This window comes from Hibiscus syriacus, unplaced genomic scaffold (genome assembly GCF_006381635.1).
Source record: "Hibiscus syriacus cultivar Baekdansim isolate YM2019G1 unplaced genomic scaffold, ASM638163v2 tig00009009_pilon, whole genome shotgun sequence".
Taxonomy (NCBI): Eukaryota; Viridiplantae; Streptophyta; class Magnoliopsida; order Malvales; family Malvaceae; genus Hibiscus; species Hibiscus syriacus.
Window position 1 is genome coordinate 1,984,679 of NW_024062181.1, and position 22,843 is coordinate 2,007,521.

The following is a 22,843-nucleotide window of genomic DNA, read 5'->3' on the forward strand; positions in this document are numbered from 1 at the left end:
GAAAATCCCGAAGTATCTGGAATGGACTTTCATGCTAAATAAATTAAGTAACCACAAGGACTGAGGATTGAATAAGTGAGTTGGATGAATCTGGAAATGTTAATGAACATATATGATGTAATGTTCTTATGGATTATGAATTACAAAATCAAGTACGTCAGTATTTCATGATATGGTGAAAGCATGAACATGAAATAAAGACATTGGAAGATTTATTCAACGTTAATTTTTATATATGAACAAGAATTTGTGGTATTAAAGACTAAATACCCTGGAAGGAAAATGAATTGACCAGTCGACATAGATTGTTAAGGTTCTGAATCTTCGTTCTCAAGTTGTTCGATTATCCGATCAATTAACATTGATGCAAAGGATTCTGAATACCCTTCTGATTACTTACAGCTTCTAAAAATTGTCTGAATAAGATATGATCCTGATAATTCACATTCTGAATAACTGATGATTCTGTCAGTTAATGAACTCTTCCAATAGTGATTCTAAATTCCGATATCCTATCGGTATATTGAAGATTCATGTTTCTCTACCTGTTAAGATTATCCAATACCTCTGAATAATATCTGTAAACTCTGGTGTGTTCCCTAATCATATAAATAATTATATTTTTAAAAAGTGACAAATGATTTTATAAGTTTACATGTTTTGATAAAAAGATTTAAATTTTCCGCTATTTTTACAGTGGGTCGCTCCGGTGGCCCTAATGTGACTTCCCGGATCGGATCGGGCTACCTGCATCAGTCTGGGGGGTTACATCCACTCACATCCAAAGAAACGCTATCCACATCACCAAATTGTAATACCAGAACAGCATTAATTGAAATTTAAGCTCCTGGAAAAATAATGCTCAAAAGGAACCAAGTACAAACCTAAAACTAAAATGTCAAATCCCATTTATAAATATATCAAGATCTGCCATTTTTGCTAAGAGTTCCCACAGAAAATCATCTTTGACCATCTAAAATACACATTCACCAATTATATCCATAAAACAATTCCAGCATGACATCCCACCAGTATTGTTCTCAACATCACTACCAACTAGTCTTTCGTTACAGGAAAGCAATAAATTCCCACGTTTTTTGAGGTGAAAACATCTTGTAATGATCACTAAATGATGCTTGTAATTTGTAATTTAAAATAACAGGCATCCTTGAATAACAGAATAAATTATTCATAGTAAATAGAAAGTACTACCTCCCCCAGTAGACAACCGATACAGGCAAGCAGTACAGATGCTAGAAATCCAGCAACTGTTCCTTCAAGACTGACAGCTCCTTCTGTTCCCCTAAGAACAATTCGAAAGTCTGTGACCAGATACCTGTTCATTTTGGCACATCACACACTTTTGTAACCAGCTCAGCATAAATGACAATAATAGCACTCAATTATAGACCATAAGTGTAACACCCCAATTTAGGGGCTAAATTTAAGAAATTATAAAGTGGTGGATTTAATTTGGTATTTTGAAAGAAACAGTGGGTTAAATTGTAAAGTTTTAAGTTGGCAGACCATTTTATAAAGTGCAGGAAATTCAGTGGCTAAACTCATGATTTAACCAATTTTTATATATGTTGAATTATAAATCTCTCCCCAATGCACAGGTTCTCAAATTTTTCAGATTTCCCTTCTCCAACAACCCTCCTTCCAACTCCGATCTACTCGCCGTCCGACCTCCGATCGACGAGCCGAAACCACCATCGTGTTCGTTGTCAACCGAGGAACAAAACCCCTCAAACCTTTCGTCATGAATCATCGCCGTTCGTCATTAATTTCAGTCGGAAGTATCGTCGGTAATAACTCGGTTTTAGTTGGTTTTTCATCGATTCACGACGATCGGGTCATCCGTTTACGAAACCTCCCGCACCATCATGTTCGTTGCATCGTTCCGAGTTCGCCGGTGTCATCCTTGGTCTCCGTCGACGGTGGCGCGTGAGGAGGTGAAGCGGTCAAAGTTTCAGATTCGTTGAAATCGAGTCCGCCGTTCAAAATTTTGAACCCAGCTTTGTAAGTATCTCGAAATCGCTTAAAATAATTTTTAGGAATTTTTTCGATATCAGGGCACTGTTCACGCGCCACCACTGCGCGTGGGGAAGATAAAAGTGACCGGTTTTGGTGCATAGTTGACCGGTCATAACCCGACCCGACCCGTTTACCCGACCAGTTGACCCGACCCGACCCGACCCGTTAACTCGACCTGTTGACCGTTGACCACCGTTGACCAAAACTTTAACCAGCTTTGACCGGGCATTAAACGACCTTTGACTTCGACCGAGTATACCTATCCTGACATTTTTTGACGTTCCAAATCCGATTATGCTGTCCATTTTTCGAAATTTGAACCCGAAGGCCTCGAAATTACCGGTCAAACCCGTTGACTTTGATTTTGACTGAAAATTCCAAATTTCCAAAAAGTCATATTTTATGCTTTCGACGTCCTGAATCCGAATCCGAAGTCCGTTTCGCCAAATTCGAACCCGGTAAGCCGTCTTTCACTGATTTATCACCCGATTCGATCCGTTTATCGCAATTAAGCTCCGTTTCTGATATAATTTATGTTGATATGTATCTGAGGAATTATTGTAAGTTGAATTGAAGATCAAAGGCGTTCGAATGAAATTTTTATGGTCGATCAGTATTGCACGGAAATCGAGGTAATACTTTACTACCTCTTTATGCTTTATAGAACATGTTGGTATTGGTAAATGCATGAATGGAAATATTTGGTCTCATGTGTAATTAATGAAGATCTACACTAGATACGAATACGGTAGAAAGTAGATAACTGAATATGGCTCAGATGACTATTATAAGAAATTGGAGGACAGTTGGAATTAAATTACAAGTTCTGGAATTAAGTGATAAAAGAATCAACCATGGATTGTAGATTATAATTTATCTCATTAAAGGTACTTAGATGATAAATTATGAGAATATTTCGATTAGGTAAAATTACGAAATTACACTTATGTTGGAAAATGACAAGAATTGTCTCTGGAAGTGGATTAATAAATCTGAAAAGAATTATTGATCTGCTAAAACTATTGATGTGCATAAGAAATGTTAGTTTTACTTGGAAATTATGGATACCCGGTTTTTAACCCCAAGAAGGTTTATGCTAGATACTAGAAGTCTTTTAAGGAATCATTTCAAGATCAAAGAATGTTCGAGGAAGCAATTAATCATAGAATCTCTATATTATATTATTTTCGTTAAGAGCTAATATCGAAATTATATGGTTAAGAAATTACGAAAATACCCTTGAGAAATAAAATAGTCTGAATTGACCCTGAATGAGAAAGTACTTTGAGGATTTGTACTTAACTCGATTAAGTACGAATTTAATTGTTAAGATCCTGTCTTTGTACAGAAAAATTCATGATATTCCGTTTGTAAAATCTGAGAAGACACTTGACTCGAAAATATTCGAATAATGCGTAAATACTTGAAGAGTAATTTATCGGGGGTATTCTGCTGTCAGAATTATTCGAAAGGGCTGAAGTAAATGATAAGATTGAATTAAATAATATGACCGGATGGAAGGAAAAGATTGAAATACTGTAGATCTGTAAAATAACCAAAATACCCCTGTAATGGAAATGACCCAAGAATATCACCAAGCTTAGAAATGATTGGATATCCTCGAGCTCTGAAATAAATGGAATAAAACTGAATACCAAAATTTACAAAATAACCTTATGGTCTAAACTAAGTAAATGTCTTGGATTAATTAAGGAATCCAAGTAAGCATAGGTATTGGACTACCTTTAAAGGTAATGGAAAATAATTTAAGTGAGTATATCAACCCTAAAACTATGTCAATACCTGAATGACATAGATATTACTGGAACATGTGTTCGCCTTCTCAAGTTTGGCTCGATGATAAATTTTGGAAGTATTCAGCTCAGCTCTAGATTGTATTCAGTACTAAGAATTGGACGTTTGTTCGACAATCAACCACGAAGACCAAATTGAATGGAATGAAAGTACAACATGTATCTGAAATTCAGGAACGTTTGAATTACTCTGGAAAATCCTGAAGTAACTGGAATTGAGATGACTGCTAAATGAAATAGGTAACCTCAATGACTGAGGATTTAGTAAGTGATTTGGATAAGTCTGGAAACTCTGATGAGTTTACGTAGTGTACAATTACAATGGGTTATGAACAAATTAATCAAGTACGTCAGCATTTCATGATATTGTGGAAGTGTGGAAATGAAATAAAGACATTGGAAGATCTATTCAACGATGATTCCGAAAATGGTCTATGGACAAGAATTGTGGTATTAAAGAGTAAATACCCTGGAAGAACAATGAATTGACCAATCGACAGGCATTAGTTCTGGGAACTATTCATGTAAGAGTTGTCTGATAATCCGATCAATCGACATAGAATATAAATGTCCCGAACCTTCATTTCTTCCTTATCAGCTCAAGTCACATTCTGAATAACTGATGATTCTGTCAGTCATTGAACTCTTACAATAGTGATTCTGAATTCCGATATTCTATCGGTATACTGAAGATCCGTATTCCTCTACTTGTTAAGATTATCCAATATCTTTGAATACTATCTATAAATTCTGGTGTGTTCCCTACTCACATGAATATTTTATCTGATTTTCGATTTGAATTCTGATCTGATACTTGACATGGATTCTGATATGATATTTGACATAGATTCTGATCTGATACTTGACCTGATTTATGTTTTGATTTTTGATATATCCGTTTACGGACGGACATATTTTACTTGGGGGTAATGTTGGAGGAAGTATACCTGGAGGCTCCTCGGTTGTGTGCTCAGGGCCTTATTTACCGATTCCTCGGCTGTGTGCTCAGAGCCTACTGGACTTGATGGTGGGTGTATGGTTCTGGGGAACCTACACAATTTGGACTTGTTGGATGGGGGTATATATATATGTTTTAAAAGATCTGTATCTTTTTACTGGTTTTATGGGAACACACTAGAAAACCTGTTCTGATCTCCTGAACCTAGACATTCAAAATATTTCCATCTGAAATGAATACTATTTGTTCTACATGCGATATCAATGGACCTCAGCTCAACATAAAGATCTGTAAATATCTGAACCAATAAGGAAAATATGTTTATTAGTATCTGCACGTTTTTCAGCATCATCTGGTAGTTTTGTATTACTGAGCTTTTCGAAACTCACTCTATTACTCACCTTTTCAGGTTAAAAGAATTGTACCAGTGCATCTATCGACTTCAGTAAGGGAGTTCTTCCGGCGTTGTTGCAGAGTATGGTACATGTGATTAGGGGGCATGTAATTGTATTTTGATTTATATACGAGTCAAAGTCGCCAAAGTCGTGTAAATGCCTCCTCGCCAACTCCATATATTGCGAGAAAAGCACATACACAAGCAGCGGCACTGGACCCAATTACACTCCCAGTTCCCATTCTTCCTTTCCTCTTCTCGGCAACCCCTTGGGCCTCCTTTTGAGCCATTTTCACTTTTGTCACTGTTGTTCCCTAACAAATACATGCATGCTTTACTTACAAAGTCATGATCTAATTCAACATGAAATGGGTAAGGGAGAATCAGAAGAGGGAGGCAGAAACGAATTCAAGGTTTTCATATTGCAACTAAAACAAGCCACAATTAGAAGAAAAATGAGGGGGAATAGAGTAGAACAATATATCATTTCAGAATTGACCTTATTTTATCTAACGTTCCTGAAGCCAATCAATAAATTTTTGTTACTCTTTATACATCATTTCACCTAGAACAATCAATTTCTCTAAATAAAACTAATCAAACTTGAATAGCTAACTAATTAAAACATAACATTTCGACATAAAATAAATTTATTTTCCTTGGGATACTATCAAACAATGAAAGCTAATTCTCCAAAGCATAAAACTTTTGTAATATGTCATCCATGTCGCTTTGCAAACTATTACTGCAAATCTAGACGCTTTAAGTTAGTTAGGTGATATGCTTGACTAAAATCAAGTGGCTCGATTTTAGCAAGTGTTTTGTGTGAGATTATTGTGAAAGCCGGCCTGATTTACATGTAAACGAGCTTGCAGCCATTACCACAAATGGTTTAAAACAAGGTCATATTCTTTGTAATTTAGCTTTCCATGTCTAGTCTCTGCCCAACTTTTGACGTATGTAACTGCAAGACACTCGATAACGTGCTTTTTCGATTATGTGATTCTTAAACCTCTTCGATTTTTCACAGATCAGCTAAATGCTGGAGAAGCTTCTAACCTTAACTTTTTTTTTCATTTTTATACTACTATGTCATTTATGGAATCCTACAAGATCAGGTTGCATGATCAGACTGATTGTTTGTTTATCTCAGAGTTTTTTCCGACACTACGGCTTTTGTTTCCGCTACGACATGTTACTTCATATACTTTTTCATTAAATCGGTCGTACATGCATGTGTGTGCACCAAATCAATCATTATCCGGAGTTCTCTTTGCATGCACATAAAATCGATGAATTAAATTGGCTTTGTGCTTTGACTGAACTCCTGTTTTTGGACAGGCGGAAAGTGCCATTGTTGCATTGAGTTGTAGTGTGCTAGGAACTCAGCCGATCAGGTGTGTTCTCGAGTTTTCGTTCTAAATTTCTATGCTTGTCAAATTCGTCATCGATTAAGTTTAATTATGTTTCGTTTTTAACATTCAGGGCAAGTCCTTCAAAAACACCAGTGAGGCCACGAGTTACCCGACCAACATCGGATTAACCAATCGACCTAGCCATTTAAGACATATGGATGGAATTGGGTGACTTCCCGATCGCAACTCTGTTGTGCCGAAGGGATGGTAAAAACTTTCATCGGTTTCTTTCTGTCCATCTTTCTGGACGCAACCATTTCGTTTTGTTTTTCTTTTATCTTTGCTCAAAGATGTCGACACCATGTTTCGGATTCAGAAACCTTGAGAACTTTTAACCTTATTTCATTCCTTTGTTTTGACAATGTTGTCTTGCTGGGGTTTTTTTTTTTTTTTGCTACCATTTAGTGTTCTAATGATGGTTATAAGCATGATCATATTGTACGATTGGACTCGCGGATTCACGACTTAGAGTAGTCGGTTTAAGCCGTATCTTTTAAGAGATAGCATTCAATAAGTTTGATATTCGAATCTCGACATTTGCAATCCTTTCTTTAAGTAGCTGATATACGTATATACGTGATGTGAAAATTCGAAATTATTAGTGCCAACGATTAAGATATGATTTTGAAACTGAAAAAAATAAATAATTTAATTTTAGTTAATTGAAGTACTTGAATTGAAAACATATTTTAATCATAAATTTCAAAACACAATTTATAATTTTGTGATAGGTTGATTTTTAAAAATTATGATTTTAATATAAATATATATTTTTATTTCCATCATAAATTCTAATTTTCTATATATTTTAATTCTTCATTAGACTTGTGGTATGATAATTCTTTTAAACCGGATTAGATGGAATTCGAATCACACTCTCTAATAGTATAATTTCTCTTTAATCCTTTCAAAAACTTTACATTGTAATTCAGCCAATGATAAAAGTACACTCTAACCTTTCAGAAATCAATAATTCAATTCCAGTTTTTACCATGATCAGAAGCTATGTGCCTTGGAACCGATCATGGTGGTGGTCGGAGGAATCCCCTGTTGGTGTTTGAAAACGTTATTCGGATCGATCAATGTCTTAGCTTTCATCAATCTATCGTAATTATTCAAAAAATATTTTTCACCCCATACTCGAGCAACCTCTACTGCATCTACTGATGGTACATTAGTGTCGATCAATTCCATCACACGTCCAAATCAATGTAATTCACATAAGCAGCCGGAATTCACTATGGCTGCCGTTGAAGGTAAGATTAAGAAAATTTGGGAAGAGGTGCTGCGGATTTTATTGGAATCCAGAATAATGCTGTACGTTGACGACAATGGGAAGAACACAAGGCGAAACAAGAGGGAGTTGCCATGGCTGGCAATTCTGTGTTTTGTAATTGAAGTTAATGCAGACAAAAATGGCTTCCATTGCGATTTGTTTAATGATCTTAAAGAGTTCGGCAGCTACCAACGAATGAATTGTGACAAAACTGCTTGCATACGTCTGAATACGATGTTAGATGCATTTCAATCGATTCCATGGTAGAATGGAATGCGTACACTCTACAGATGCAATTGTCCGAACTTAAAATCTGTAGGGAGAGCAACACTTTATAATTTCTTAAATAAACATAATATAAATTAATATTTTATATAAATTCAGTTCAAAACCAATCTACACGGCGTCAACACCTCAACTTGCAGTTGAGCTATAAAGTATTACCGGCCGAGCAGACAATCCAAAGCGTCTTATGTTTCATCTAATTTTTTAATTTGTACAACACAAAGTATTCCAATATTTGTTAGGCAAAGACAATGAATTTGACAAATCTGCATAATTGAGTACACGTGTCAAATAAACAAAATTAAGATTTAAACAACAGTAATTCATTATTCATAAAGATGTGTTCTTATCTCAAACCACATACGTCTTTTAAAAAATTATTATCAAATGGTTCAACATATTATCTCGATGATCCGAGGAAACTGAATCAAAGCTGAAAGCCTGGGGCTACTTTTTACAATAAGTCTTCTTTTCAAACTGTAATTATTATTTTATTCTATTTATTATTTTTTCTACTTTATCTTTATCTTATCTTCAAACAGTTTTAATTAACTTAAACCCCCTATTTATCTTATTCTTATCTCATCTTTTATTTTTATATTTTTAATTATTTTTTACCTTAAATTTCATCTTTATTCAAACTCTACCGTTCAAAAACAAGATGATAACTAAATCAAAAACTGTAGAGTCTCTGTGTGATCGACCATTACTTTTCACTTGCTATATTTTCTTTATATTTCTTTCGGGATTAAAGAATTATTTTGACGCGAAAACGAAACGTGTCAAATTGGCGCCGTTGCCGGGGACTAACGGGAAGTACTGATTTATTTTTCTTTGTTTTTGATTTATGTTTAGAAGAAGCCCGAGAGAATTAGTAGATATTGACCCGGAGATCGAAGCACGAGCACGAAGAATCCACACACAAACGCTTCAGGAAAAAACAAAAAGACATAAAGAACAAGAGCAGAGTTCAAAAACAGAATCAAATCCGAAGACAGACTTTGAAGCAAATGCATATAACGAAGATTAAATCCTAATGCCAGAAAAAGAAGAAAAAATGATCCGAGAGCTAGCCGCAACTCTTGTCACTCAGACGCCATTATGCGTCACTTTTCTTAATGGCAGGACTCCATTTTACTTAAAGACGGGACTTATTCATCTTCTTCCCATTGGTTTGCACTAGCATGAAACCACATGGAGTTACCGAAGATCAAATTAAATTGAGAAATTTCCCTTTCTCTTTAGCCGACTTGGCTAAAGATTTGTTAAATCACCTTTTACTATTCAAACTTAAATAGATATTATTTTAATTTGAAATATTCTAAAGGATATAATAATATTTAATATTCAAAGTTAAATAGGTAACAAATAACTTTTAATTTGACATATTCAAAGAATAATTATCTTACTAATATTCAAATTAAAAAATATATTTTAATTTATAATATTCAAAAGGAACATGAATTTAATTTAAATATTAAATCTATCAATGAAATTCACTCTTTTCCAACATACATCGTATTCACAAATGGGAAACCATAGTAAAAGACTTCATTAGGATCTACGCGAGAGTTGAACAAATATTTGCAAAATGGTAGAGAAGCGGTATCTTCGACAGATTTTTGTTACAAAACAAGCGGTGGACAGAGCAGAAGACTTCATTGTACGATGGTTGGCAGGTCCTTCTCGATAGTTGTTTTATGTAAAACGTGTCTTCAATAATTTCCAAATACTTGTGGTTTAGTGTCTTAACCCTCTTCTTCTGTCTCTTTTTCGTATTCCATTGTATTTTGGCTTTTTCTTTATGTTGTACTTGGATGTATCCTAGTATTTGGCTGGGTTATAAGAAATCTTAGATTAAAAGTTATTGTATTTTCATTTGAATATGACTTGCTTTCCACGGTATGCGAAGACTCTTAACGCGGACTTGGGTAGAATTTGCTTTTATTGATTAAGCAAACAAAACTATTTTAATTTTATCCCGTAGCTTGTTTATTTAGTAAAATCGGTTTCTAAGTTTTTTTTGATAGAGGCCTCTAATTTTATTAAAAATAGAAAATATCTAAATTATAATAAAAGTTTATAAACCACAATCGTAAACTAAACACATAATAAGAATGTTTTCTTAAACACAAGAAAACTAGTCACTTAAAATCACAAAAGGACTATATAAGGAAAAGGTTAAAAAGCCTAACAAAATAAACTCGAACAAGAGGGAAATACTAACAGATCTGACCGCATCGGCAAATGAACCACAAAAGGGAATAAAGCTAGTAAAAGACCACCAATAAACCGCAAATCAAAATCGAGCGATGTGAAAATGCTATCCACAAACACAAATCATATATCAAAATTCAATTTGATGGTCCAATGTAGGGAAGATCACCATAATAACAAATAAGCGTCATCTTGATCAGTTGTGACAATGTCATATTCAACCCTGAAAAAGAAAAAGAAAACAACGGCCAAACCACAGAAAACATGCCATAGAGACAGAGAAAAATATGCCATAACGTCAGAAGAATGCATGTCAAAAAGGCAGAATTATTAAAAATAAAACAAAAGAAATTAAAAAGGCAAAGTAAAAATAATGAACACCGACGGTCGACACCCAGTACTAAGATTGGTGTCACCGCCGATCACAAAAATGAAGAAGAAAAGAGACTAACGACGGCTGACGGTTAAGGAAAAAGATAGAAAAAGAGAAAATATGTTTCAAGTTAGATTATTTATGATCAAATTCAATTTATAATTTTAATTGAGATTTTCTTAGAACTAATTGAAAATAATAAAAATATATATTAAAAATCATAAACTATTCGTATTGCATATTAAAGTATTTAAATCTAATTCCTGTAATAATTTAAATATTAAAATTACTCAAATAATACGTTCAGAAGCAAGGTTTGCAGTACATGATTTGAATAATTTGAATAACAAAATAAAAATTAAAATGGTAAGTTACATACGACATGAAGTAGAAAACGATAGAGAGAAAAAAATCATTGAATCGTGAAATATGGGTTCAGACATGAAGTCTTGCATTGCGGTTGGTGCCTTCTTATCCAAATTATGACTCAAAGGATACCCTGCCTAAATCCATCTTATTTAAAGACACTGAGCTGAAGCATTAAACCCAGTTGTTTCTCTCTTCATGATTTGCATTATACCCTCACCCAACCTTATGGCAAAAACTCCCTTCCTCCCTCCTCTTAGGTTTCTGCTTCTATTTGCAAGCTTTAGTGCTACTTTCTCTGCCAACATCACCACCGATGAATCCGCCCTTTTATCCTTAAAATCCCATATCACTCACGATCCGCACAATCTCCTGGCAACCAACTGGTCCACTTCTACCTCTGTTTGCAATTGGATTGGTGTCACCTGTGGATCCAGACACCACAGAGTCACTGCTCTGGATTTGTCAAGTATGGATCTCACAGGTACCATCCCATCTCAATTGGGAAATTTATCTTTCCTTGCCTCCCTCAGCATTCGTCACAATAGTTTCCATGGCTCGTTACCGATTGAGTTAACTAATTTGCATCGGCTGAAATATTTGAACTTTGGTAACAACAGCTTCAGTGGAGTAATCCCATCATGGTTCGGTAACTTTGCTCAACTTCAGAGCTTGTTTTTGTACTGGAACAACTTCACTGGTGTTATCCCGTCCACTCTTGGCAATTTGTCAAAACTTGAAAATTTAATCTTGTACAACAACAGTCTCCAAGGGCAAATCCCCATGACTCTGGGAAACCTTTCAAACTTGGAATGGTTATATCTGAATTATAATTCTCTTTCAGGTCCCATACTTTTCTCAATCATGAATTTATTTTCTCTAGTAAAAAGTTTATTTTATAACTAACGTTGTCATTGCAGGCCATCTACTCTCACTTGAACAATTCCAATTTTTGTTATTTAATTTTTATATACAATTGAACCATCAACCAATTATTTAATATCAAATTAGAGCAGACTAAATGAATAAGTCATAACCTACATATTGAAATAAGTTGTATCGTTAGTCTTCTCTGAATCAAATACCTTGGAACTATTTTTATATTTCTGTAGTTTTTTTTTTAATTTTTAGTCTCTTAATATAGTAATACTTTTGGCTATGAAAAATAAATTAGTTTCACATTTCAGACTTCTAACTACTTGAATATTATACTTAAAAAACTCTATGTAATATTGTCATGTTTAGCGCTTGATTTATTTATTTTTTTGGATGCTTCAGTTTTCTTTTTAGACTTAATACTTCCAACTATTTGGAGCTTTAATAAGTAGTAAATCAATTTAATAAAATTTTAATTTTTTTTAAAAAAAGAAAAGAAATGCAAAACTTAAGGAAAGAAATATACACAAGTAGTGAAATATACTGAATAAAAATTTTTCAAGTTTAAGAAATAAGGACAGAAATGGAGAACAAATGCCTCTAGTGCTCAACATAAAAATTAAGGTTTTTGTTAAAAAAATATTAAATTTTTTTGATCAATTTACTTATATGTTTAATGCAAAATTTCATTAGTTATTACAAACTTTACTTATCTTGAGAATAATAGTCTTTCTTTTAACAACTTGAAAGATATAATATCATGGTTTTTGAGATTTTATATCTTTATCGATCTTGAAACTAACAATCTTACTGTAGGTCATCCAGAGTCAGGAATATTTGATAACCTTTCTAAATTGCAAGTACTAAACTTGGAGGGAAACCAGATTTCTGGTAGCATTCCCAATAGTTTATAAAGTGCAAAGAGAAGGTTGGACTGATTATTTATTGCGCAGGTCCTATTCCATGGTCAACATTCTTCAACATTTCCACTTTGCAAGAAATTTCTTTGGGATCCAACAATCTATTTGGTTCTCTCTCCTCCAATATGTTCGATTATTTTCCTCGATTACGTTATCTTGATTTGGATAGATGTCAACTTTCTGGAAGAATTCCAATGAGTTTATTCAAATGCAAAGGGTTAGAACATATATCATTGGAAGATAATCATTTAGAGGAAACCGTGCCATTAGAAATCTCAAATTTAACTTCACTTCAAATTTTCACCATCGTTGGAAACAACTTTTCAGGTAACTTAAATGACCCATCCTGCTTCAATAATGTATTTAAATATAAAAGAGATATGTCCATTGAATTTTTTAAATATACTGTCTTAATTTATTTTCTTAACATAGTAATATTCTTGGCTCATAAGAAAATAATATATCTTTTAACTTTTTATTAGACCAAACTTGTGCAACATATATAATATCTTGAATTGATGAAAATAATAAACGCATTCATGTCTTGTAATTGGATGTGGAGATCACTAAACCAATTGTTCATATTTCTTAAGTCATATTATTTAATATGAGACAAATAGAGTATACAAGTTCTAGTTCAAAATTACCTAAATTCTAAAAATATAAACTTAAAGATAATCACACTACTATAGACATAATATAAACATAAAGATACTCAATCACACTACTATAGACATAATATACTTATTTTGTCAATTTATTTTGACAAATTTAATTTTACATTTCAGGTACAATTCCATCGGTTATCGGAAATATAATTTCTCTAGAAATTATTGGTTTTTCGAATAACAACTTGACGGGTATAATATAACTTTCCTTCCTCTTTTTGTTGTTATTATTTTATATATTTATTAATTAGTTATAAGAATTTTTGTCATTTGACGCGTCCTTTTGTATTTAAACATAAATCATTTAAATATTAAACTCAAATAAATCTATTCTAAAATGATTTAAATTTAAAATATCTTAATTTTTCAACTCGAAATGCACTAAACCAAATTTCTTTGATTTTTCCAAAATTTGGTAATTTGTTGCATGCCATGTGATATCCAAGTGAATTTTTCAAAAATATATTTGCTGATTCTCTAGCAAAATTGATATTTGTTTTACATACCTAACTGCTGGGAAGTGTACCGATTTGCAATTGTCATCTTTTTGTTTAATGAGAAGAATATTTAAAATCATTTTAAAAACAATTATATATTTTACTACAATTTAGGCTCCATAAATGGTATTGGTTTCATGTAAGAAAAGGGCTGATGTTGTTAAGTAAATTAACAAATATTTTTTATTTGTTTCAAAGATTTTTCAAACTTCTGATTCAAACTTTATTTCATATTTTCTGCAAGGCCAAATTCCTTCCTCATTATGCAATTTGAGTTCCCTTATGGCTCTCTCTTTATCGAACAATAGTTTGGATGGAACAATTCCGGAATGCATTGGAAACTTGAGTTCCTCCCTTTTATACCTTGACCTAGGGCTAAATAATTTTCATGGTAAAATACCTGAAAATTTTGTTAAAGGTTGCAGGCTACAAAGTTTTCTAATCAGCAACAACCAAGTCGAAGGGTCACTGCCACGATCTTTGGGTAATTGTAAAGATTTGAAGCTTCTTGATGTTGGGAACAACATTTTAAATGACACTTTCCCAAATTGGTTAGGAAATTTGGATCAGTTACAAGTGATTGACTTGAAATCGAACAGATTCTATGGTAAGGAAGGTGGATAGCTCTGATGTTACCTTCACTCGTTTGCGTGTCATTGATCTTTCTCGTAATAACTTCAGTGGCTACCTACCTGTAATTTTTTTTGAAAATTTGCATTCCATTAGAGAAGGGAATGGAAAGAAAGTTAAACCAGAGTACATGAAAGATACAATACTTGTAATTGCTGGTGGAGGAAATCTATTTATTTGGCCAGGTTTATCTTTTACAGCAAAAGGGTTGGAAACAAAATTTGAGAAACTATTAACCATATGGACAGCCATTGACTTCTCCAGCAACCAATTCTCCGGAGAAATTCCTAAAACAATTGGAGAGCTTCATTCACTAATTGTCCTAAATCTCTCTCATAATTGTTTAACAGGTCCTATCCCATCATCATTAGGTGATTTGTCGGAACTTGAATCATTAGATCTCTCATCAAACAAGCTTCATGGAAAAATTCCAACCGAGTTTACAAATCTTGGATTCCTAGAGGTGTTAAACCTTTCTCATAATAATCTCACGGGATCCATTCCTCAAGGCAAACAATTGGATACTTTCGGTAATGATTCCTACATAGGAAACTTGGGTTTTATGTGGATTGCCATTATCAAAAAGCTGTGATAATGATGAGGGAACTCCGGCCAAATTTGATAGAGATGATGATGATGATGGATTGAGTTGGAAATTTTCTATACTGATGGGGTATGGATGTGGGTTGGTGTTGGGATTGAGCATGGGATACATTGTATTCACAACTGGAAAACCATGGTGGTTCATTATGATCTACGTGAGAGTTCAACAGAGATTTGTAAAAAAGGTAAAAAAGAGAACTCTTTGACGAATTTTTGTTGCAGACCGAGCAGTGGAGAGAGCAGAAAACTTCATTGCATGGTGGTAACCAGGCCCTTTTCTATAGTTGTTTCATATATATTCCTGCGTGGGTGCTTTTCTGTATGTATTATGTTTTCCTGCATCCTCCCCTACAGCAGCGTTCCCTTGAGTATTTCCACCTTGTAATGACTATCTTAATCAGTATTTTCTGGGTGTTTCACTTTCGTTTTAATAAATTTATCGTGGGTTAGTTTCTTTCAAAGATAGAGTTTGGCAAGAATCAAGGTAGGTAATAAGAATTGAATCAGAGGGATGCCTGTGGTGGCTCCAATGAATGGATTGAAAATGATAAAATGTTGGTCTTCTGCAGAACATATCTAATAATATTGAAACAGAAGCAATTAGACTAAAGTTTCAAAACTTAATAATTTAATGAAAAGACAATAATTTCCTTCCATCGAATGTATATAGGAACCTGTTGCTTAAGTAAATGGTTTTTATAATTTATCAATTGTTTTTACAGGAAGATTGTTCCAAACAGGACGATCATGCGGTCATGATTTTCCCGTTATTCGCAGCTTCAATCGTAGTCATAGTTTCAGGGATCTATTTTCTGCATTCCGTGTCATAGGTTAGCAGTATCTTATTTTGGGAAGAGAAATGCCTCTAGATGGGATTTTAAGTAGGCGCGGTTTATGTTTGTTTTCGTGTATATTCGTGTAAATACGTATCTTCCACGTGTTTAAGGATGTGATTTACGAAGAAGACCTGATTTCAATGCCATGATGGCCTCCTCCTTTGATCCAATATAACCTATGTTTTCGTGGTAGGTTTACCCTTGTTACTATCAGCTGATTTCATATCATATAGGATGATTATATATATATATAATCATCCTATATGTATACATAATTATGTACTCATATATAATCATGTCTGATGACTCTGATCTTAACTTGGTTTTTGCAGTTGATAATGGTCCCATAATGAGTGCAGAAACCATTGCAGGAAGAATTTGCCAAGTGCTTCAAAGAAAGTGGAATATCTGAACTTGTTCGTCGATATTATCTACGTTGCTCCGATTCTTCATTTTTCATGAAATATACATGATCGATATAATATCGGATATGAATATCGATATGTTACTCTTTTAAGAGTCCTCCAAATACTCAAATACTCATATTATACATTTCTCAGTGCACACTTGCATTCAATATTTTCATCCCAATCCAAATAACATGACACCGTGAAATAAATTTCAAGACAATTGAAATAAGAAGCTTACAGATACAACTGAAAATGGGAAAAAAAGTTACAGATGTAGTGTTTGAACTTTAAATTTATTGAATATCATCCGAATCAATTGAGTTAAGTTCGGATTTAGAATCTTCAATTCGCTCGGATTCGTTTTCCTTTGATTTATTTTCATCAAGATATTGTCGGTAGATATAAGAAGCAAAGCCCCAAAGTGTGAACAACATTGCCAATACCTTAATTGCATCCATTTTTTCACCGTACAAACACCACACCAACAACCGGAACAAATGGCAAACTAAGCATGCTAACAACGTTTGAGAACAAAGAAGACACCAAATAGACCAATCCCACAACTCCCACTGTACAAATCTGCAATGCCAACACTGTTCCGATCAAGCTCGCAACATAAATAGCCTTCCCTTCGTTGAATTTCTCCATCTCGGACTTTAAATCCATAAATTCCGTACTCGAAAACAATCCAAGCACGCAAAAGAAAGTAGCGACTATCGAAGTGTAAATCTGCATTTCGAACACGACGAGGAATGTGTCCTTTTTAAGTACTTTTTCGAATGAGAATTGCGTTAGAGAAAGCATTAGAGCATAGCCTGCTGAAGCACCGATTGTTGATAGAATCGCGATGATACGTTCTTGCTTTCGTAATGTAGGTTTCCCAATTTTATCTTTGGATGTGTCGGGTGAACCTCGACCATCGAAGCCGATATCGTAATGAAGATTATCGAGTTAAGTATTATGATAGTGAGCTTTTCGGAGTTGAATGAATGAGAAGATCGCGTTAAATAATAAATAAATCACTTAAAATAAGTACATCCTTAATAACAGTTCAAATTAAGACAAAAATGAAATCTGATAAAGCACGAAATACGTACCTATATACATTATCGAGAGAAAGCAGCCGGTGATGGATAGTGTAATCACTGCCAACATATGTCACAACTAAGCTACCAGCGTCTGCGTGGGGCCAACTCCTTGAAGTAGGAAAACTAAGTATAAATGTCCCAGGCTCTTGCAGGCCTCTCGGATCTTGAAGTGAGAGTTCAGCTTCCTTTGTTAAAACCCTTCATCCACTTTGGCGATGTAGAGTCCACATTGCCTTTATCCGGTCACTCGATAATGTAAAAGCTACAGGGTATAACCAACACCACATCTTATCAAAGTTCTCTTGCGTCATGTAATCTTGGCATCCACCAATTTTCCGTAGGACCTCGAAGTCCTCAAACAATTGTAACCTCAATGAATTTTCATCCGACAATCAAATTTTCACACAGATTTTCTTAACAAAAGAAAATAATACTTTTATTCATACAACACATATGGCAACCAGATATGACCGTAAACAATTACTTCCACATATATTTATAGATATATATGAGTATATACATATACACACTTGTCTACAAGTCAACATCTAACTAGCAATATGAAAACTTGTCATCTTTGAAGGATGTTTTATGTGGCTTCAGGTGATGAGCCGAAGTTTAATCTTGAAAGGATCACCAAAACAAGAATTATTAACATAAGCCTATACTATAAGAAACTGGTGAATATATTTGATAGAAACTGAAAATAAGCATCCGAAAGATCTTTGATTTTGGGTTTTTTCTTTTCTTTTCTTCCCTCCCTCTCTCTCTCTCTCTCTCTCTCTCTCTCTCAGTTCGGATACTTGATCTTTGATATTGTTTTCCAGAATTGTAAGGAATCATGCTTTTATGAGGAAACCTCATAGTAAGAAACCAAGCCCCAAAATCAGATTTTGATAGGTACAACGAGGACCGATGGACAATGCATACAGAGCCCATTCCTGTTATTTCTCTCCAATAGCAACATTTAGTGCAGATAAAAGAAGACCTATCAAAAGAGAGAGATGTAACTTTGTTCCCAAAAAATGCATCCATTAAAAGAGATGGATGAGGATATATATATATAGATACCTGTTGGGTATCTAGTCATGCAGCAAACAATCTTCATGATTTGCTCTTCAATCTCGAAAAACTGCACTCTCCCATTGAAACCTTGGGTTGTTTTGTGATATCGAATTCCAGGCTATGTTCCCTCATCTATCAATCTCTTTGCCATATTTATTGATGTCTATGAGCAGGCAACAATGTTTTTCAATTACCAAAAAGAATACAAAAATTCAACAACACTAGATATAGATCCCAAGAAAAATTGACACCGATGTATACTTCCCAATATTCACAATCAAGAGATATCACGACCAGTACCATCACATTCCTCACTATACTAACCCAACAAGAATATAATGATCACGAACAATAATGTCTGAACGCTGAAGCATTGTAAGTTACCCATGATGAGAACATCCGGAGTAGACGGAACCTGATCTGCAAAGCCTGAAATTTCTTCTATGCACACAACTGAGAGAGCAGCAGAGAAGTCGCTGAAAATTAAAACAAAACCATGTATATTTTAATTTTATTCATTAATATAAGAAAACAATTGTATATTGTCATCGACTCAATTTTTTTTAAATATTTATTTATCTAAGTATTCTAATGTCTGTACTCAGTACTTGGCCCGCCTATTTTTAATTTTAAAACTTTCAGGTATGGTTTTTTTTTCTTTTTTGATAAATTCAGTTTAAAACCTTTTTTTTTTTGCATGGATTCAAATAGCGGCCATATAGCGGAATAACGGTTGCTATATAGCGGTTGAGGTGGTGCTCGAAACCGTTATAGCGGAAAATAGTGGTTTGCAATGAAATCACACCAATAGCGTGTTGGAAATAAAACACTCACACAAACAACTTTTATTGAAACTCAAACAAATATTACAAGAGTACTCTCACTCAAAACAAGAACTACAACTCACTTTATAAGACTTTGCTTCTTCACTCATTAGAAGCTCTTAATTTTTCTTGATGCTTAAAACAAAAATGGGAAGGGGTATTTATACTACTCAAGAACAATCCTACACCACACAAATAAACTAATTTAAACCATTACAAATTCAACAAATATCTAACTCTCACCTAACTAAATTGATGTAAGCAATGACATCATTAATTAAATGATGTAAGCAATGACATCTTTAATTAAATGATGTAAGTAATGACATCAATTTAGTTTGGGTTTGGGTTTAGGCTCCCATAATGGATCAAGTTTATGATCCACACCCTCCCTTAAACTTGATCTCGTGACCCCTAGTAGGTTCCTTAATCTAAGAAGTCTTCGCTGGTCAGTGGCTTGGTAAAAATATCAGCAACTTGATCTTGTGACTTCATATTCAACTTCCACATCTTTTCTTGCAACACACTCCCTATATAGGGTAGCGAATATCAATGTGCTTGCTTCGATCATGGAATACTGGATTCTTCGCTAAGGCAATGGCTGACTTGTTGTCGACACAAAGCTTGGTAGGCTCTTCTGTATCAAACCAATCTCCTTCAATAGATTTCTAAGCCAAATTGCATGACAAACACATGAGGTAGCAGCAACATATTCCGCTTCACAAGTGGACAATGTGACAATCGGTTTGTTTCTTGACATCCATGTGAATGCAATATCTCCCATGAAAAATACGAATCCAGTAGTGCTCTTCGATATCTATGTCTCCACCCCAATCACTGTCGCTATATCCAACAAGCTTGTAATCATTAGAACTGAATAGAACAAGCCAAAGTCAATTGTACCTTTCAGATAGCGAAGAATTCTTTGCGGCTTTAAAATGGTGGTTGTGGGGATTCCATGTAGCGACTAACCAATCCAACTGCGTGAAGAATATCGGGTCTCGTGCAGTTAGATAGCGTAGACTTCCTACCAAACTTTTGAAGAATGTTGGATCTACACTTTCGCCTTCTTCATGTTTGGTCATCTTGATCCCGTATTCTGCCGGTGTGCTTATTGGCTTACGTTCTCCATCTTGAACTTCTTCAGTATCTCCTTTGCATAGCTTTCCTGTGAAATGAAAATTCCATCATTTTGTTGCTTAACTTCAATGCCAAGGTAGTACGCCATGAGCCCCATGTCTGTCATCTCGAATTCTTCATCATCACATCCTTGAATTCATTAAACATGCTTGGGTTGCTTCCAGTGAAGATCAAATCGTCCACGTAGAGGCACACGATCAAAATATCTTCATCTTGATCTTGATATATAGAGCATGCTCGTAGGGACATTTGTTGAAGCCATTCTCTTGGAAGTACTTGTCGATTCGGCTATTCCATGCCCTTGGTGCTTGTTTTAGCCCGTAAAGAGCCTTCTTAACTTCACACCTTGTCTTCATGCCCTTTGACTTCATAGCCTGATGGTTGCTGAATGTAAAGTTCCTCTTCAAGAACTCCATTTAGGAAGGCGGACTTTACATCCATCTGTTGTATCTTCCACTTGTTTTGAGCTGCCAAAGAAATGATTAGTCTGATAGTCTCCAATCGAGCAACAGGAGCAAATACCTCATCATAGTCAATTCCAGCCTTTTGACTATAGCCTTTAGCAACTACCTCGCCTGTGCCTTTCAATCTCTCCTTTGGCGTTTTGCTTTGTTTTGTACACCCATTTGACACCTATCGCCTTATGTCCCTTGGGAAGTGAGGTAAGTTCCCATGTGTCATTCTTCTCGATGGCCTTGATTTCTTCGTCCATCGCATCTCTCCATTTCTTTTCTTGTACCGCTTCTTGAAAGCTCACTGGTTCACAATCGGCAAACAGACAAAATAATGTAAGATTATCTTGTCGTTCAGTTACCTCATAGAGATCTCTAAGGCTTCTTGTGCGTTGCACAACTCTTTCACTTTGACTCCCACTTGACGATGATGAAGGTGATGAGTCTCCTTGAGTGGTTGATGTTGGTGAAGTGGGTGGAGTTGCAAGCTCTTGTTGAGATTCATCTAGTTGCTCCCTCATTGTCTGCTCATCTTCTTCAAACTGAGGAAAGAAATTGAAGTCATCTGTATGAGAGTTAAAATCCCATTCTCCTTCTTCGTTGAAGACCATCTCGACTAATCACAACTTCTTATTGTCTGGATTGTACAACTTGTAGCCCTTCGAATTAGCATCATAGCCGATGAAGATAAAACTCTCGCTTTTATCATCAAGCTTCGTTCTTCTCTCGTCTGGTACGTGAACATGGGCTATACTTCCAAAGGTTCTCAAGTGGGAAATGCCAGGCTTTCTTCCACTCCATGCCTCTTGCGGTGTCTTTCCCCATACACTTCTTGTTGGAGATCGATTTGACAAGTAGACTGCACACGATACTGCTTCCGCCCAAAATTCTTTGGGTAGTTTCTTGCTTTTGAGCATGCTTCGTGCCATGTCGAGGATTGTTCTATTCTTTTTCTGCCACACCATTTGGGGGGATCTAGGAACTGTCATTGGTCGACGAATTCCATTTGCTTCACAGAACTCTTGAAACTCCCTGGAAGTAAATTCTCCACCTCGATCGGATCTCATGGCTTTGATCTTTCTACCGCTTTCTCTCTCCACTGCTGCTTTGAACTTCTTGAAGACTTCAAAAACTTCTGACTTCTGTTTCAAGAAATATACCCAGGTTTTTCTTGAAATCATCAATGAAGAGAAGAAAATAGTTATTGTTACCGAGAGAGCTTGGCTTGATCGGTCCACACACATCGGTATGGATGAGCTCAAGTGGCTTCTTAGCTCTTGTCTCTGACTCCTTTGGAAAGCTTTTCCTGAATTGTTTCCCGACTAGACACCCTTCACAGAGTTGGTCAGGATGGTTGATGTGAGGTAGTCCTTTCACCATCTCCTTCTTAGATAATAGCTCTAGACCTCCAAAATTGAGATGCCCAAATCGAAGATGCCAAAGCCATGATGCATCTTTGTAGCAAGCTTCAGGCACTTTGCAACATCATTTTGTATGTTGATCAAGAACATTCTATTCTTTGACATCGGCACTTTAGCAATGAAGTTATTCTTATCATCTTATAGAAAGATTATAATTATTCATATGAATATCATAACCTTTCTCTACCAGTTGCCCTAAACTTAAAATGTTACTTTTCATATTGGGCACATAGTAGACATTTGAAATAAATTGATGTCCCATCTTTCAAACGGATAAG

General features: G+C 34.9%; 1 protein-coding gene across 1 annotated transcript in view; it reads right to left on the reverse strand.

Moving 5' to 3' along the window:
• The window catches only part of LOC120202986 (protein VTE6, chloroplastic-like), a 39,564-nt gene that overhangs the window by 3,235 nt on the left and 13,486 nt on the right, over positions 1-22,843 (reverse strand). Inside the window, exon 2 of the mRNA XM_039203366.1 lies at positions 1,213-1,336. Coding sequence (XP_039059297.1) covers positions 1,213-1,336 — 124 coding nt within the window. The remainder of the gene's footprint in view (positions 1-1,212; positions 1,337-22,843) is intronic.